General features: G+C 35.8%; 1 protein-coding gene across 1 annotated transcript in view; it reads left to right on the forward strand.

Moving 5' to 3' along the window:
* The window catches only part of col6a3 (collagen, type VI, alpha 3), a 60,226-nt gene extending 43,838 nt beyond the window's left edge, over positions 1-16,388 (forward strand). The window contains exons 38-63 of the mRNA XM_042730432.1: positions 1,419-1,481; positions 1,724-1,786; positions 2,053-2,115; positions 3,256-3,318; positions 3,550-3,600; positions 4,850-4,885; positions 5,023-5,085; positions 5,167-5,229; positions 5,593-5,625; positions 5,725-5,761; positions 5,892-5,903; positions 6,017-6,510; positions 7,008-7,110; positions 7,254-7,955; positions 8,071-8,173; positions 8,335-8,387; positions 8,483-8,743; positions 9,489-9,569; positions 9,868-9,948; positions 12,058-12,138; positions 12,335-12,406; positions 12,617-12,691; positions 13,780-13,965; positions 14,395-14,457; positions 15,297-15,485; positions 15,582-16,388. Coding sequence (XP_042586366.1) covers positions 1,419-1,481; positions 1,724-1,786; positions 2,053-2,115; positions 3,256-3,318; positions 3,550-3,600; positions 4,850-4,885; positions 5,023-5,085; positions 5,167-5,229; positions 5,593-5,625; positions 5,725-5,761; positions 5,892-5,903; positions 6,017-6,510; positions 7,008-7,110; positions 7,254-7,955; positions 8,071-8,173; positions 8,335-8,387; positions 8,483-8,743; positions 9,489-9,569; positions 9,868-9,948; positions 12,058-12,138; positions 12,335-12,406; positions 12,617-12,691; positions 13,780-13,965; positions 14,395-14,457; positions 15,297-15,485; positions 15,582-15,622 — 3,132 coding nt within the window. The 3' untranslated portion in view covers positions 15,623-16,388. The remainder of the gene's footprint in view (positions 1-1,418; positions 1,482-1,723; positions 1,787-2,052; positions 2,116-3,255; positions 3,319-3,549; positions 3,601-4,849; positions 4,886-5,022; positions 5,086-5,166; positions 5,230-5,592; positions 5,626-5,724; positions 5,762-5,891; positions 5,904-6,016; positions 6,511-7,007; positions 7,111-7,253; positions 7,956-8,070; positions 8,174-8,334; positions 8,388-8,482; positions 8,744-9,488; positions 9,570-9,867; positions 9,949-12,057; positions 12,139-12,334; positions 12,407-12,616; positions 12,692-13,779; positions 13,966-14,394; positions 14,458-15,296; positions 15,486-15,581) is intronic.
* The last annotated feature ends 863 nt before the right edge of the window (positions 16,389-17,251 follow it).

A 17,251-nucleotide genomic window follows, 5' to 3' on the forward strand; every position in this document is an offset into this window, starting at 1 on the left:
GCCTTTGATCGTCTCAGTCTGTAAAGATGAGCTCTTGTCCTTCAAGGCAGCTTGAAGTAAGCTTGTGTTACTGAATGACAATAATAACCCGCAACGAACTGCTGCACACTGTAACATGAATAAAACTTGTGTCGATGTTATTGATTACTTCAGTAACACAAGCTTACTTCAAGCTGCCTTGAAGGACAAGCGGAGGAGGAAGATGATGCCGCTCCGTGTGTCTCCTGAGAGCTCATCTTTGCAGACTCGAGATGATCGAAGGTCAAATATTATTTACATATTTAGTAATACAAGGCACCACGTATTGCATAAAAAATCACCGCGAGAGCTTTTTTTTTCTCTCTTTTTATTAATGCAGAGAACAAAAACATACAAAAGTATAAACGTACATCACATAATATCAACCACAAAAAAAATAAAAAATAAAGAATAAAATAGAACTAAAGAAAAAGAGGGCCAAAATCTAAACAAAATTACAGAAGGAGATCAAAGGCAGAGCAAATTCTAACAGTCCTTATAGCTTTCTTATTAGTAGATACTGAGATTACATTCAAATAGTTTTCCATTTAAGTGTACAGTTTCTTCAGAACTCGAACAAAAAAAGCTTGTAAAATCAATGTCAGATTTAAATCTTTGTATAAACTTCTTTACAGGGTAGAACCTGTGTATGAGCTTAAAATAAATTTCTTTCACTTTGTCTGTGAAAAAGTATTTTTGCCGTAAAGACCAGATTTAATCACCGCGAGAGCTTTCCAATATGCGCGCCACTGAGTGGCGTCTGTACTTCCCGGTCAGAGAGCACCTGTCTATCAAAAGCTCACTATCCAATCAGAGTAGATCACTGTTAAGCCCGCCCCCACGATAGGTTTGTGTCAAAACACCAAACGAAAGCTGCGAAGCGTAAGCGAAATCTGTGGCAATGCATTCAGAAACCATGATTACCGAAAACGAATCTTTGAAAAAGATTAACAAAGAATTAACATATTTGAAGAGCCTGTTAAATTTGTGCGACTGAGTTCATTTTTTTTTCATTTTCATTGTGTTTTTCTTCTTTTGTAATGGCATATTTTTAATAGTTTCTGAAAAAGTTACGTTCAGTTTTGATAAAGTTACGTTCATTTTTATTGAACCAAATGTAATTCCATAAGATTCCAGATTTTCAAATAGTTGTATCTCGGCCAAATATTGTCCAATCCTAACAAACCACACATCAATGGAAAGCTTATTTATTCAGCTTGATTTATTCAGATTATGTATAAATTTAAACTTCAAAAAAATTACCCATATGACATTATTTTAACACTGTCACAGAGATTCAACAAGAGCTGTTGTTTATGCGTTAAATAGTGTTTTTTTTTTTTTTTTTTTTTTTTTTTAATGTTTTGAATTATTTATCAAAGGTCATGTTGCATTTTTAGGGTGCTCCTGGAAGGCCAGGAAGTGATGGTTTACCAGGAGAGACAGGCATTGGAGGATCTCGGGTAAATTAATCGGCTGTAAAAAAAAAAAAAAAAAAAAAAAAAAAAAAAAGTTGTGCAAAACAAAAGACTGATGTTGTATATGCATACATAACGGTTTACTCTGGTTTACAGTCTGGTTACATTTATTTATTATGTATGTACAAATATGCACACCTGCCTTGAAATAAAATGTTCAAGTTATTATCAATGAGAAAATATATATTATATGTAATATGAATATTGCATATATGTACTTGATTTAGGGTCCCGCTGGACCAATTGGAGCACCTGGTTTAAGAGGAGAGGATGGAAACCCTGGTCCAAGGGTAAGAGATGTTCAAGCATGTTCTTTTTCTTGTTTTCTATGCTTCTTAAAGGAAGTTTGTATCAATAATAATGATCATTTGTGTGCAGGCAAAATATTTAAAATGTTTAACACACACAAAAAAGACAATTTTGGGTTTATTACTTATTAAAAGAAAAAAAAAATAAATATATATATGTATATATATATATATATATATATATATATATATATATATATCCTGGTTTCTATGAGAAAAGCTTTCATCTTATTTTATATATTTTTTAGGGGCCAGGAGGACTGCCAGGAACTGCTGGAGAAAAGGGTAGAAGAGGTGCCGTTGGCCGGAAGGTACTGCTTGCCTTTAACAACATTTAGCAATTCATTGCAAGGCAGTTGCACTCTCATGTTCCAGTCAACATTGCTTAAGAACAAACTTAACCCCTTAACTGTCACCCCCCATTTTTTAAAATAGGCATTAAGTGCACTATCCAAACTTAAATTGTTGTATTTTATGAACACTTTGGAATATAGACCTAAGGTTGGTCTCTTTTTAAAGAAGAAAATTAACAGATTTTGGCAAAAGTGGAATTTTTTCAAAAAATTAAAGTATCAAAAATTTATAGAAGTTTAAATGTACTGTAAATAAAATGTGCTATATTAATTTTATTTTATTGTATTTATTATAAATATTTTACTAAACAGGTTTTACTCTAATGGGGTATAAAAATTAAAGCCTTGTGTCTAAATAAGTTATGTTCCAAATTTGAAGTTGATATGAAAAAAAATTGAGGTTCCTGTGAGATTTTATTTAGGGCGTCATACCACAAACAGCCACTGGGAGCCATCAAAAACGCCTTTGAATTTTGTTTAATGATTTTTTCCCTAGATTTCTCTGTCAATTTTACTTCAATACTCAAAATAACCACCAAATATGGAATCCTGAGACTCAGACCTTTCCAATGATATGTTTGTTGCCAAGATTATAAAAAGTTTTGATTCTAAAAGACCGTAATGCATTTTGTAATATGAGCACTTGACACTGCCCACTAAGGTGGAGGAGACCGCCATAAGATTTTAAAGTACCATTTCCCATGGTAAAGCAATGCCTGATTTCAAATGGTTTTCACAGGATGAATCTTGGGCTTCTAAGCTTTCAAATGATATATAATTTATGATGATTACTAAAAGATTTTATAGAGAAAAAGGACAACAAATAAAAGAGCGCCAAGCGTCCCACAGGTGGGACGGTGACAGTTAAGGGGTTAAGAACTGTTTTAAAGAAAACATCTCAGTGTCAACTGAAAGCAAAGTTTCTGGGGAGTTTGTATTTGTACAGTTTGGGAAGAGGAAATTAACTCACATTTTTGTTTCAATGCATTAGTGTGAGAATTAGGGTGCTCTTTCAGCTGCTAAATGTATGACCATTGCACATTTTATACATTATTATTTATACAATTATGATTAACTTTTTTCTCATTCACTCTAAAGGGTGAACCAGGGGAGCCAGGACCTAAGGGTGTTGTTGGACCCCTGGGACCCCGTGGGGAGCCTGTAAGTGAGAAGTCACAGTCTGCACCAGTCATACCAAATACATTTCATACATTGTAACACAAATGTTAATAACCATCAGCATTGTTATATAAAACATTCACAAATAGATTTAATAATTATAAACATTACTTTCATATTAAAACATATAGCATATTAATAATTTATCACATCAATCTACTGTATGTTAGCAGTTTAGCCTAGATCAAACTAAGGAGTTTCCTATGTATACAGGGTGAAGATGGACGAGATGGTTTTGGTATACCTGGTCCCAAAGGACGAAAGGTGAGTGTGTGTGTGTGTGTGTGTGTGTGTGTGTGTGTGTGTGTGTGTGTGTGTGTGTGTGTGTGTGTATGGAAAGGGTTTAAACAATGTTATTTGTGCTTTTTCAATGAATCATATAGAATTGCTGCACATGCACCTGTGGAACATTTCAGATTTTACGTGCAGTAGGCAATTCAAGTCACAGTTACAATAACTTAAAACATTATACAGAACTGCCCAGAGTCCCTGCTCATGTGATTGAACAAGCAGTAGTCCTGCTGAAGGGAAGCATGAGGACTGCAGATAAACTGAGTAATGGAAAGAGTAATAAACAGCATTTTCCTTAATGTAAGATACCTAAGACAGTGCTACTGGGAGGCTCATTATTCCATTTCTGATCATCAAATGTCTGTGAAAATTGTTCAGTTTTTGTTTCAATTGTTGTTTCATTTCATGTTCATACAAATGTTTACAAATTTTTAAAAAACATGCTATATATTTGCATACGGATGTGCATACATATGTATATTAGGGCTGTCAATCCAATACATTTTTTTAATCTAATTAATCACACCCTTTTTCTGTTCCATTCATTATTGTGAATGTGTGTGGAAACAATGTGAATGTACAGAAATGTCTGTGCTGTGCATAAATACTGCGATCAGTGTGACAAGAGCACTCATACAATCATTATGATAACGGACTCACACGTGCTTACTGTACGACTCTTGTACGCCATGGCAATCGCCTTTACCTTGATTGTAGTCTTCATCCATCAAAACTTTACTAGCGAGACTGTTTATCCAGTCGAGAAACCGTAGTTTGCGTCTCATCTGGCCATACAGCGCTGGGATGTGTTGACAATCCATTCAGTCTGTACTCCACACAGTGCAACGTGTGAGGGCTCACGCTCTTCAGATACAATCACTATGACAGAGCTCTGCAATCTCTGATGTAATCAGCCTGGTTTCCTTTATATTAGCGCTATTTTGGACGGATTGTTTGAACACATTCACTTCCTGGAGCACTGGACTGAAATCTTTCCCAGAGTTTAGCATCTTAAAATGATCTGATCGCAAACAGAGAAGCAAAATTGGGTTAAAGGGTTAAAATAGAAATTGTGCTTCAGTAATTTTGCGTTAACTGCATTAAATTATTTTAACGTGTTAAGGATAGTAAAATTAATTGCATGCGTTAGCAATAACGATGACAGCTCTAATATAGCCCTAAATGTGTATTTTACACTGAATGCTCTTTAATGTTATTTTAGGGTGATGAAGGTTTCCCTGGTTTCCCTGGTCCAAAGGTGAGATTACTGAAGTTGTCTGCTCCTTTAACTGTTTTACAGTATATACAATAGTACTTATACTAATGCACTCCTTTTAAATTCGGCTGTGCAAAACAATGAATGTAACTAACTGTTAAATCTAAATTGATTCAAAGGGTGAAGCAGGTGATCCTGGTTCAAAGGGAGGACCTGGACCTAGAGGAAACAATGGCCAGAGAGTGAGTAATGTTGACTGAACTATTTTTAAGTGGGTCATTACGTCCATACCGCCGGTAATCACCAGTAATATGTTTGTGTAGGGTACCTCAGGGGAACCTGGTGGACCTGGACAAAAGGGAGATACTGGATACCCAGGGCCCTACGTAAGCACCATACTTTAAATATTATACTGGTTTAAAATAAGCTTAAAAAAATACAAATAAAAAAAATACAAAAATTGTTACAAATCCTTAAATAAAGGAATGTTGACTTTGAATTGACAAGGTGACTAAGATGAGGAATGACTATGGATGTTCTTTCTTACAAAGTGTGCGATTCTCTCTGCAAGTCATAAACTTTGATTTACTCAAGCTGTTAAATTTTATTATTTTTTTAAACTAGTGACAGACATTAGTTTGGCGCACAAAAATGCTCAGTGGAATAAATCCAGATTGTTCTACCCAGCTGTGTTCAGCTGTTGAGAAAGTTTTTTTTTTTTTCCCTTGTTTTTCTGTTGTCAAAAACAGGGTCTAAAAGGAGACAGAGGACCTGGTCCAGTGGTATGTACTTTTTCCTTTCTTTCACTGTATAAGTGACTTTATTGTTTAGTTCTACTTACATGCTTGGAACATTAATGGCAAATATTTTTGTCCTCACAGCAATGTGATCTGGTCAAGAAAATTAGGGATAACTGTCGTAAGTATAGTGATTGTACAGTGTCTAATTATGATGTCTTTCTTATAGTTTGAGTTATACCTTTATATACCTTCTAATAGTTATACTTTTACATTTTGAAATCGTTCTCTATTTGTTTCTCTTTTTTTAGCCTGCTGCTATGGTAAGTGAATAGTGAACAATCTCTTCCGCATTTGCACTGTACTGTTAGGGTCACATTTTAAAGCATTCACTGCATAAAACTGTACTTCAGCTTTTGAGTTTCTAATTCTTCAGGTGCTCAGGAATGTCCCCTATACCCTACTGAGTTGGCCTTTGCCCTGGATGCATCAGATGGTGTATCACGCTCTGCTTTCAACAACATGCGTGACACTGTTCTCCGCCTGGTCAGTGACATCACTATTGCTGAGAGCAACTGTCCCAGAGGTGCCCGTGTTGCTCTAGCACTCTACAACAATGAGGTGACTACTGAGATCCGCTTTGCAGATACCCAGAAGAAGCGATCACTTGTTGAGCGAGTTCAAGGCCTCCAGACTCAGCAGACCCGCAAGCAGCGCAGCTTGGATACAGCCATGAACTTTGTTGCACAGAACACATTCAAGAGAGTTCGCAGTGGGTTCCTTGTGCGCAAGGTTGCTGTTTTCTTTGTCAACGGCCCTTATACAGTCACTCAAGAATTCAGTGCCGCTGCTTTGCGCCTCTATGATGCAGGAATTTCCTCTGTATTCCTTCTTAGCCGAGAAGATCGCCTTCTCACAAGAGCCTTGCAGGTAGGGGCAGTAGAAGGGCAAGTAAAGTTAAAGGTTTTTATTCATGTAGTATCGTTCCTCACTTGTCTGTGGTTTCATCAGCTGTCCTTTGTCCTTACACATCAGAATCCTGTTTAGAATATCGACTCATGACAGTAGTTGATCCTCAGAAAACAACTTGTAACTGTAGTTGTTTCATTGCCCCAGTATATAAGCTTGAACTCTTTGCACTGAACTGCATGTATAGTATTGTGCCTTAATGCTTAGTCGACTTCAGTAAAATAACTTCCAAATTGATTTGCAGCTTACATAAATTTGCAGTGTTTGAAGTTAAATTGGGGGAAATGTCAATCACTTGAACAAATTATCTGTAACTCTACACCAACTCTATCTGATAGGTTTAATTAGTGTCTTAGTGAATCAGAAGTAAATTAATTAAGTAAAAACCTGACACAGCAAATTGCATTTGGCAAAAAAGAAAGCATACCATTAAGTATGTTACATTTAATCTGTTTCAGCTTAACAACACTGCTTTAGCCCAGATTATTATCCTACCCTCACCTGGAAGTGCTGAATACAACAATGTCATCAAGAAGATCATGACCTGCCATATCTGCCTAGGTAAAAACTGTGTTATCATGCACAACAGAGTTCAACAAACAAGAAAAGCTACCAAACTTTTTAAAACGGCAAAACAGTAGCAGCAGATAATGTTCAAATGTCGGTTTTCTTCTTTATTTTTATTTATTTTTTATTTTTTTCAGATTTCTGTGCACCGGATCAGATGTGTGGTTATATCCCAATACGTGGAGTCCGGGACCGGAGGGATCTCACAACTGACTTGGACATCGACATGGCCTTTGTTCTTGATAGTTCAGAGAGCACCTGGCCCTCCGTCTTTACAGAGATAAACCAATATGTGGCTCTAATGACAGAACAGTTAGAGATGTCCCCTGAGCCAGCCAGCAGTACCCATCATGCTCGAGTAGCACTTGTTCAGCATGCACCTTATGAATACTTGCACAATGGCAGTGGCATTCCCATCAGCGTGACCTTTGGTTTGACAGATCACAAGTCACCACATAGTGTTCGAAGCTTTCTACTGAATAAGGTGCACCAGCTTGAAGGAGGACGGGCCCTTGCAGATGCTCTTGAAGGCACTGTTGAACATGTGTTTGAGAAGGCGCCACATCCCCGCCATTTGAAGGTATTAGTTCTGTTGGTGACTGGACCAGTTGAACTGCATGAGGAGAGGATAATAAGGGCTGCCACTGAAGTTAAATGCAAACGATACTTCATAGTGGTGATGGCAGTTGGAAAGTTGTTCAGTGCAGGTGATGTCCGTGTCTTGGCCCAAGTGGCAAGCGAGCCTTCAGATGTATTCTTTAAGAGGGTGAACAGACCTTCAGGCTTCTATGATGACCATATTCAGACATTTGCCAGACTGTTGCCCAAGTACCTTGGTCGTAAGTCAGAGATTTTTTTTAACATGCTCAAAATATCCATTGTTGTATTAGCCTGTCATTTTGTACCAGGTACCAAAAACTGTTGTTGACAGTTTCATCATTTTTTTCTATATAGTTGAAAATGCTTTCTACTTGTCACCTGAAGTCTCTAAGAAGTGTCAGCAGTATCAAAGTGACCAGCCACACAAATTCCCATTCAGTTTGCCAAAAACAGAGGAGTGAGTATATTAAGGAGCAACGTGGTCTGTAACCCGCATATGTGCACTTTCAATGTTGTTTCTGCATAGACGGAAAATAATTCATAGACATTATGAGTTGATAAATAATTTAATTCACATTAATACAGAGTCAATACATTGTGTGAATGTTGCTTTTCCAGGAAACGGCAAAAGCATCAAGGACAGCAGGAGGTTCATGACAGAAAACATAAAGGTACTGACAGTATGCACCGTAGGTTGTGGGTATTTGTTTATAGAGAAATGTTTGGGGTTGAATCCTGGTCACGTTGTGTGTATGTTGGTATCCAGAAACAGGTATGGAGAAAATGCATCTGGTTAACGTCACCTCCAGCGGATTCTCCCTGCAGTGGTTGAGTGGCGATTCGAAGGCCACCCATGAGGTTACTGTGACTCGCCTGAAGGATCATAGTCTGGTGCTGAGTAAAAATGTGACCGGCAGCCATCTCTCCATTTCTGAGTTGGAGGCAGCCGAAACCTATCATGTTGTGGTCAATACTCACAGTGTCAATGGTCATGTTGCAAGCACCTACAAAGGCATTGTTCCCACAAGTAAGTTCACGTTTTTTTCACATAAATTATCAATTGATTAATTGACAAGTAATGAAATTAAAAGAAATGCATTAAATGAACAGCTAAAAAATAAATAAATTCTGTCATCTACTTCATTATGAAGCAGTATGATTTTTATGTATTTCAGTGGAACACACAACTAGTTATTTAGCAGAATGTGCATAGTGTTCTCATCCATACATTGATTCATTTAGACTTAATTTAAATTGCTATATGGAACTTTGCTGCAGATTAAGTGTGGTACATTTTTGATAGATGATACAAGAGTTTCCTCATCTGCATTCAGCAGGAAACACAGTGCACTTAACTCCACAAAAGGAAAAGAACTAGGCTTAAACCTTATTTGGTTAGTGAAGGAGATGTGTGAGCTGTTCTGGAAGACAAGATTTTCAGTGAATAGCAATTTACGACCTGTTTCTTACAAAGGTTTTGGGTGGCTTAGACTTGTAGACTGCAAATCATATGGGCTACTTCTTTTTTTTCTATTTGAAGCAGGCTGGCCCTAGTTCTTATTTTTTTAGTGCAAAAAAGCAGACTGGATGTCCTGCTAAAAACCAGATTTCATGTTCCCTGATCATTAAAATTCGATACTTCAACATCAATAAAGTGAATCGATGACATAATTTTATTTATTTATTTATTTATTCAATTTCACAAACTGTTCTTTTAATGTTGGCCAGTGCAGAACGGCGTTAACTTTATATTCATTCTTCATATTCAACAGAATCAGCACATCTGAAGGTCCTTACTGTAAGTGACGTGATGGGGGTTGTGCCCACTGCACCCTTGAGTAAACCAGAAACAAGTAAGTGATACAGAATTAGCTTTAAAGAGATTATATCGTTTTTTTGTTTGTTTGTTTTTTGCACATGTGGTATATATATATATATATATATATATATATATATATATATATATATATATATATATTATATTATATATATATATTATAGTACAACAGAGCTATGTGTCTTTTATGACTCTAGCTTCCGTATTGTTACATTTACAAAGGTATTACAGAATAAGAATACTTTAACTCTTGCAAGACAACTATGAGCACTCTATCTAGATCTAGTTATCCTCAAATGTGTCTTTTTAAACAGAATCACCAGAACAAAAAATACTTAATGCCAGTGAAATGATAGGGATGATGTCTACTGCATCCTTGAGTAAACCAGAAATTAGTAAGTGACAGAATATTTCACCAGGAGACTTTTTGATGAAGTTTATATATATATATAGTCATGGCCAAAAATATTCGCACCCTTGGTAAATATGATCAAAGAAGGCTGTGAAAATTAATCTCCATTGTTATTCCTTATGATCTTTTATTTTAAAAAAAAATCACAAAAATCTAACCTCTCATTGGATAATAAGAATTTGAAATGGGGGTAAATATCATTATGAAATGAATGTTTTTCTCAAATACACGTTGGACACATTATTGGCACCCCTAGAAATTCTTATGAGTAAAATATCTCAGAAGTATATTCCCATTCATATTCACAATTTTGAGCACTCCAGGGTGATTATGAACAGGAAATTATCAATCCAAGGCTTCCTGTTTCACATATATATAAATTTGAGGGAAAACAAAGCCCAAATTCCCTTAATCATCCATCACAATGAGAAAAACCAAAGAATATATTTCTGATATGCAGCAAAAGATAATTGAACTTCACAAATTAGTGAAGTGGCTTTAAGAAAAGAGCTAGAGCAGTGAAAATTCCCATTTCCACCATCAGGGCAATAATTAAGAATTTCCAGTCAACAGAAAATGTTATAAATCTGTGTGGAAGAGGACGTGTCTCTATATCATCCTAATGTACGGTGAGAAGGAGTGTTTGAGTGGCTAAAGACTCTCCAAGGATCACAACGGGAGAATTGCAGAAAATAGTTGAGCCTCGGGGGCAGAAAACCTTAAAAAAAAATTGTCAAACAGCTCCTACATCAACACATGTTGTTTGGGAGGGTTTCAAGAAAAATTCTCCTAGCTCATTCAAAAACAAACTAAAGCAAATTCAGTTATCAGAGATAACTGGAACTTCAAATGGGACTGGCTTCTATGGTCAGATGAAACAAAAAAATTAGCTTTTTAGCAGCAAACACTCACGATGGGTTTGGTGAACACAGGGATAAAAAGTACACCATGTGTACAATGAAATATACTGCTGTATTTTTAATGTTGTGGGCCTATATTTTTTTGCTAGAGGTCCTGGACATCTTGTTTAGACAAATGGCATCATGGATTCTATCAAATACCAACAGATAAAAAATCAATAAGTGACTGACTCTGTTAGAAATCTTATAATGGGCCATGTTTGGATCTTTCAACCGTACAATAATCCAAACACAAACCTCAAAAACAACACAGAAATGGGTCACTGAGCACAAAACCAAGCTTCTGCTATAGCTGCTATTTCTGCTATAGAAAATTAGTGGAGTGAACTCAAGAGAAGAAGCACCAACATGGAGCTGGGAATCTAAAGGGTCTGGAGTGATTCTGGATGAAGGAATGGTCTCTGATCTCTTGTCAGGTGTTCTCTAACCTCATCAGGCATTATAGGAGAAAATTTAGAGCTGTTAAACTGGCAAAGGGAGGTTTTAAAAAGTATTGAATAAAAGGGTGGCGTTAATTGTGGCCAATGTGTATTAGAGAAAAACATTTATTTCATAATGATATTTCCCCCCATTTTAAATTCTTATTATCCAGTGAAACGTTCGATTTTTGTGATTTTTTTATTTTATAAAAGATCAAAAGAATTACCAATGCAGATTAATTTTCAAAACTGCCTTTGATCATAATGGTGAGAGATTTGGACTTGTAACCAGAAGGTCGCAGGTTCGAGTCTCGGTGCTGGCAGGAGTTGTAGGTGGGTGGGGAGTGAATGAACAACGCTCTCTTCCACCCATAATACCCATGGCTGAAGTGCCCTTGAGCAAGGCACTGAACCCCCAGTTGCTCCCCGGGGCTCTAGATATAGCTGCCCACTGCTCCGGGTGTGTGTTCACGGTGTGTGTTACTTCTCACTGCTGTGTGTGTGCACTTGGATGGGTTAAATGCAGAGCACCAATTTCGAGTATGGGTTACCATACTTGACAAATGTCACGACTTTCACTTTCATATTTACCAAGTAAATATTACCAAAATAATTAAATTTTTCAATAAAAATGTTTTGTTGATAGACCTTGTACACCAGTACATAGCTGAGAGTTTGATAAGAAATCATTGATTATGACAACAACCTATGATTTCTGCAGGATCTAGTTAACCTCAGATTTCTTTTGAACAGAATCAGCAGAACAGGAGGTTCTTACTCTAAGTGAAGTGATGGGGATTGCACCCTCTGCACCCTTAAGTAAACCAGAAATTAGTAAGTGAAAGAATATATATCACCAGATTTTTTTCTGAATATGGGATAACATGCAAAGCAAAGGAAAAACTATTTTTAATAGACCTTGCTCTCATACGGTACATAGTTGAGAGTTTGATAAGTAAGAAAGCATTCACGATGACTGAAAACTATGATTTCTGCATAATCTAGTTAACCTCAGATTTCTTTTGAACAGAATCAGCAGAACAGAAGGTTCCTGTTCCAAGTGAAGTGATAGGAATTGTACCCTCAAGTAAAGCAGAAATTAGTAAGTGACAGTATTTGCTCTATAATCTATATAAGCAAGAGGATTTTACTCCAATATAGAGAAACATGCAGAGCACAGCTTTTGTATTTGGAATTGAAACACATCTTATTTATTCTTATTGCCTTCTCCCAGTTATGAAAGCATTAAAGTTGGCTGAAAGCCATGAGGCTTGTGAGATCTAATTAACTGAGATCTGGTCTTTTTGAACAGAAACGGCAGAACAGAAGGTTCCGAGTGAAGCAATGGGGATTGTGTCCTCTGCACCCTTAAGTAAACCAGAAATAAGTAAGTAATGCTAAGGATTAACAGCAAAAGGATCTTTGCATGTTAAAATTAGCTGATTTTTTTATATATTTTTTATTATATATCTTTTTTTTTTTTTTTTGCTTTATCCCAAAGCACTCACAATGCGTGTGTTTGTGTGTGTTCTTAGAGGTTTCCTGTTTTAGAAAAGTCAAAAATCAAATGTCTGCATATACAATATTCTTTGTACTGATTGTTTTAAAGACAAAATAAACACATTTGTAAAGTCAGAGCAGCTTATAAAACTGCATGTTAAAGTGTTTTTTTTTTTTTTAATTTTGAAGAATCTGTACTGTAAATGATGATTTCTTAATTGTGTTAGGATGGAGGCCTTCAGCATTGCAAAACAATGAGATCATTGTTTTTATTAGCTGGCAATTAGCGAACCCCATTTAATTCGGGGTAGTTTGACTTTTAACATAAATGCATCTACAAAAAATAATAAACTAACCTAAGTTGTATTGAACTAGACATCGTTCGACTTGATAACCCACTAACAAAGTGCAATACTTACTTTGAAAGGGGAAAATGGTTGTTTCACATAAAAGGCAGGTTTACTCTGTAGGGGTTATGGCCCCAGCACAGACACCATTAATGAGACTGACATCACAGTAATTACCTGCAGATGGCTAATGTATAGCACATAAATCAAATAAATTGGAAAAGGCATATAAAATATAAATGTGTTTCAAATTGCTTTTGCAAACAAGGTCCAGTGATCATTTATTTGCACTGATAATACTAATGAATCCATTTAGAAACATGATTCGTATTTTATCCAAAGATATTTAAAAACGTAATAATGTCTTTGTAAATAGCAAACTTTGTGTTTTGATGGCCTTTGCAGGTATAACAGTTTGAATTCAAGCTTGATTTAAAAAGGACACAATTTGCATAATCTTGATTTTAATACAGCTAACCCATTAAAATAATTAGCTAATTCCTCTAAACGAGCTACAGTCACCTAATATTTACTGACTATATGTTAATTTTACTGACAACACTAACTTTGTCTTTCCTCTTTCATGGTAAACCCTCTTTGTTTGTCTCCGTTTGTTTGCATGTTTCAGTTAACAATCTTATGGACCCATGTTCACTTGACTTTGACACTGGACTGCCATGCAAAGATTACCAAGCTAAGTGGTACTTTGACAGAAAGAATGGATTCTGTACACAGTTCTGGTATGGAGGTTGTGGAGGAAATGACAATAGGTTTGATACTGAGGCTGATTGCCTCAAACGCTGCATGAAGCCAGGTATGTGCGCCCTTTGACCCCTTGACCCAATCACTGCAGCGATTGATTTTTCCTGTTATTTCTATTTGGAAAACTTCATGATTGAGCCAAAAAATTATGAATTATGAGTATACAGGTCGCAGTACTCAAGGTTTTAAATCCCAAAACAAGATGAAACTGAACCAATCTATAGCTACAAAATTAGATTAGTTATCATTTAGATGGCTAATTTAAACTAAAGAATTTACAGCACACTAAATGCAGTGCCTTGCTCAATGGTACAGTGATTTATAATGTATGATCCACATACTAACTCTCCTGCACACAAATATAACATTTGTTGTATTACTAGCCTATTACTTGGCTACTTGTGGCTTCTACCAAGAACCCTTAAAAGGAAGTACAATAAAACAAAAGATAGGAAAATTCTTTTTTTTCTGACTACCACAGTGGCTGAACCTAAACCAAGTGAAGAGCATGTCAAAGCTGTTCTCCCCCCAGCACCAGCTCCAGGTCAGTCCACTGGTACATTTACCTCTAGAAACCTTTTCTTCTGTGTTTTCAACAGTCATGAAGTGTTTCAATTCTGTTACAGGACCACTTTCAAAAAAATGCTTTACTGAGAGCAAAACATTTTAAATTCAGAATAGATTATTTGCAGCAATGTCAAGTCACCTTTTTTATATTAGTTTATAACAATAGAGATTTAAAAGCTGTTTCACAATATTAAACAGGAAAGTAACTGAATCAATGATGCAAACTTTACAAAAGAGGCAAATCCAAATTCTGCTCTATAGCAGCTGTATCAAGACAATAGTGTCATTATTCAGCTCCAAGTAAGTTCAGTGTTGGGTCAGTTTAACTGTGTGAAGTTAATTTGTTATGAAACAAGTTCAATTTAGCAGCAAGCAGCTACGGTATAAGACAGTACTGTTGTTATTCACTTCGAATAATGACTGATGCATGTGCATTGGTTTACACAAGAAACATTCTGTCATGGATAATAATGCGTAAAATATGGCCCATGTGAAGATCAAGAACTGTTTTCTTGTGAAAGACCTTGGCAAGTCATGTAACTCACTTTCCTTAGTGACCAATACTTTTTAATGATTCCTGGAAATAATTGCGTCTAAATCCTAATGTAAATGTTGTAAGTGAACTGAAAGGTTTATATAGCTGTAGAAATTTTTTAGGGTAAAATATGTGGTTGCAAGAAATCCCATTGCAGATGAAATAACATATGAAGCACCACTGTCCAGAGATGATAAACCCTGTATGCAGTTATCTAAAAAAATATTTTGCAATAATCAGATACTCAATTTAAATTCTGTCATTTTTTCTCACCCTAACAGCTGCCCTGCGCTCCAGTGTGAATATCTGCAAGTTACCAAAAGAAGAGGGCTCCTGTGCTAAATTTGTGCTTAAATGGCATTATGACCCGCTTAATGGAAACTGTACCCGCTTCTGGTACGGAGGATGTGGAGGGAACCAGAATCGCTTTGATACACAAGATGAGTGTGAGAAAGCTTGTGGAAAAGCAGGTGTGTTTACTTCTAAAGATAGCATGCCAAGGCAATTTTAGTGTAAGTACTGATTGATAAAGAAGGCATTGCTTTAACATTGTTTGTTTTTAACAGCACCTGTTAAACAAGGGATCATAGCTGCAGTTAAAACATAGGAATAAATGAAGATTGTAAGCTAACCACTGACAACACTCAGAGGATATAGCACCTAAAACAAGAAGCAAAGCCACAGCCAAGATGCCTGCACTGGAGCTTGCCAGAGGATTGATCCAAAGAAAACCTTGAAGTAGTATTTTCCACATCAGAAAAAAAAAAGAAAAAGCAGAACAAGATTCTTTGTTTCGTGCTGGTGCTACATTCAGTTTATTATTATTATTATTGTTGTTGTTGTTTTATTTTTCATGTGTGTGTGGGATGGAATAAAACCCATTGTAAATGTCCAGGACAATTTTTTGAAAAAATGTATGCTATTTTAATCATGTGGTTTGCTTGTGGAAATATCTTGATCAAAACATATCAGTAAATCTTTGTAGTTATGAGACAAGTTCATGACAATTTAGTTCCATTTTCGTAAATTTTGCTTAATTACTACAGTCCCCTTATTACATGTTTTTTTTTTTTTAACTGCTTGAGAAGAAGAATTTTAATCGCTCTTTCTGGTCATATCGCTGGAGATCTCCACTGACTCTAAAATCTACAAACAAATGTTATTTTGATACAATGAACATCATCTGAAACCAAGAAAGTAATTTCTTTAAATAAATATGCATTTTTGGAACCATTGCCTTGCACACAAGTTTTGGTTTCAAAAAGCAATTGGAATGTATTTTTTTAAACTATGTTTTGGGGTGTTTTTTTTTTTTTTACTTTGTATTTCACTTGGAAATGGGCAGATATAAATAAATTACTCTTTCTATAAAACTTTGATTTTGATTGTGCTTTCTTTTTTACTTTTTGTAATGCATTACAAAAGATTCACATTTAAAAGTGATTTTAGTCTTGCTGTGAGTCATCCTAAGAAGAATATCATTTTATGACTCTGATCATTCATGCCAAATTCTGCTGAGAGAACAAGAAATAAATTAACAGATGTGACCTTTGCATGCTCAAAAGAAAGCATAGTGTTTAATTCAGGACATGCTGCATTGGCAGCTTATATTTCAAAGTTACAATAACAAGATTGTCCCTTTCCTTTATCCCGCACACATACACATAAGTTCAGACTTTAAAAAATAATAGAAAATGAATCAGCTTGTTGAAAGCGCAGGAACCTGTGCATATTAAAAAGTGGTAAGCTTCTGATTTCCTCTGTTCCACCAAAGCTGAAATTTCCTCGCTCTCCTGTGAACAGTTGACTTTTTATCACACTGGAAATTACCCCAAATCAAGACTGTTTGGGGAGGACAGGCAGCTTCATTGGCAGACGTTTTATAAATCAAGTTCTATAGCAACTAGAGATAAACTTTGAGAAACATTTAACTGTGAACTCTATGTGACCCACTTTAGAAAGATTACAAATTCTAACATTTTCATAGTAACACTTCCTCATAAAACTTTCCAAAACTAGTTCCAGTCTTTCATATTCATAAAGTGAAGTTATTGTAAATAGCTTAAAATGGAAAATGGTTTCATCTCCATCAACAGCTGAGTCAATATGTATGAATTATCCATTTTTTCCATTCTTAAACTGCATGTCAATCCACACATCTTATAAACAATTTACAAAGCAGCTCTTTCTGATTTGTCATGCACACGTGTTGCATTTTTCTCTGCCAGTCTGTTTG

This window comes from Cyprinus carpio, chromosome B9 (assembly GCF_018340385.1).
Source record: "Cyprinus carpio isolate SPL01 chromosome B9, ASM1834038v1, whole genome shotgun sequence".
In the NCBI taxonomy this organism is placed as follows: domain Eukaryota; kingdom Metazoa; phylum Chordata; class Actinopteri; order Cypriniformes; family Cyprinidae; genus Cyprinus; species Cyprinus carpio.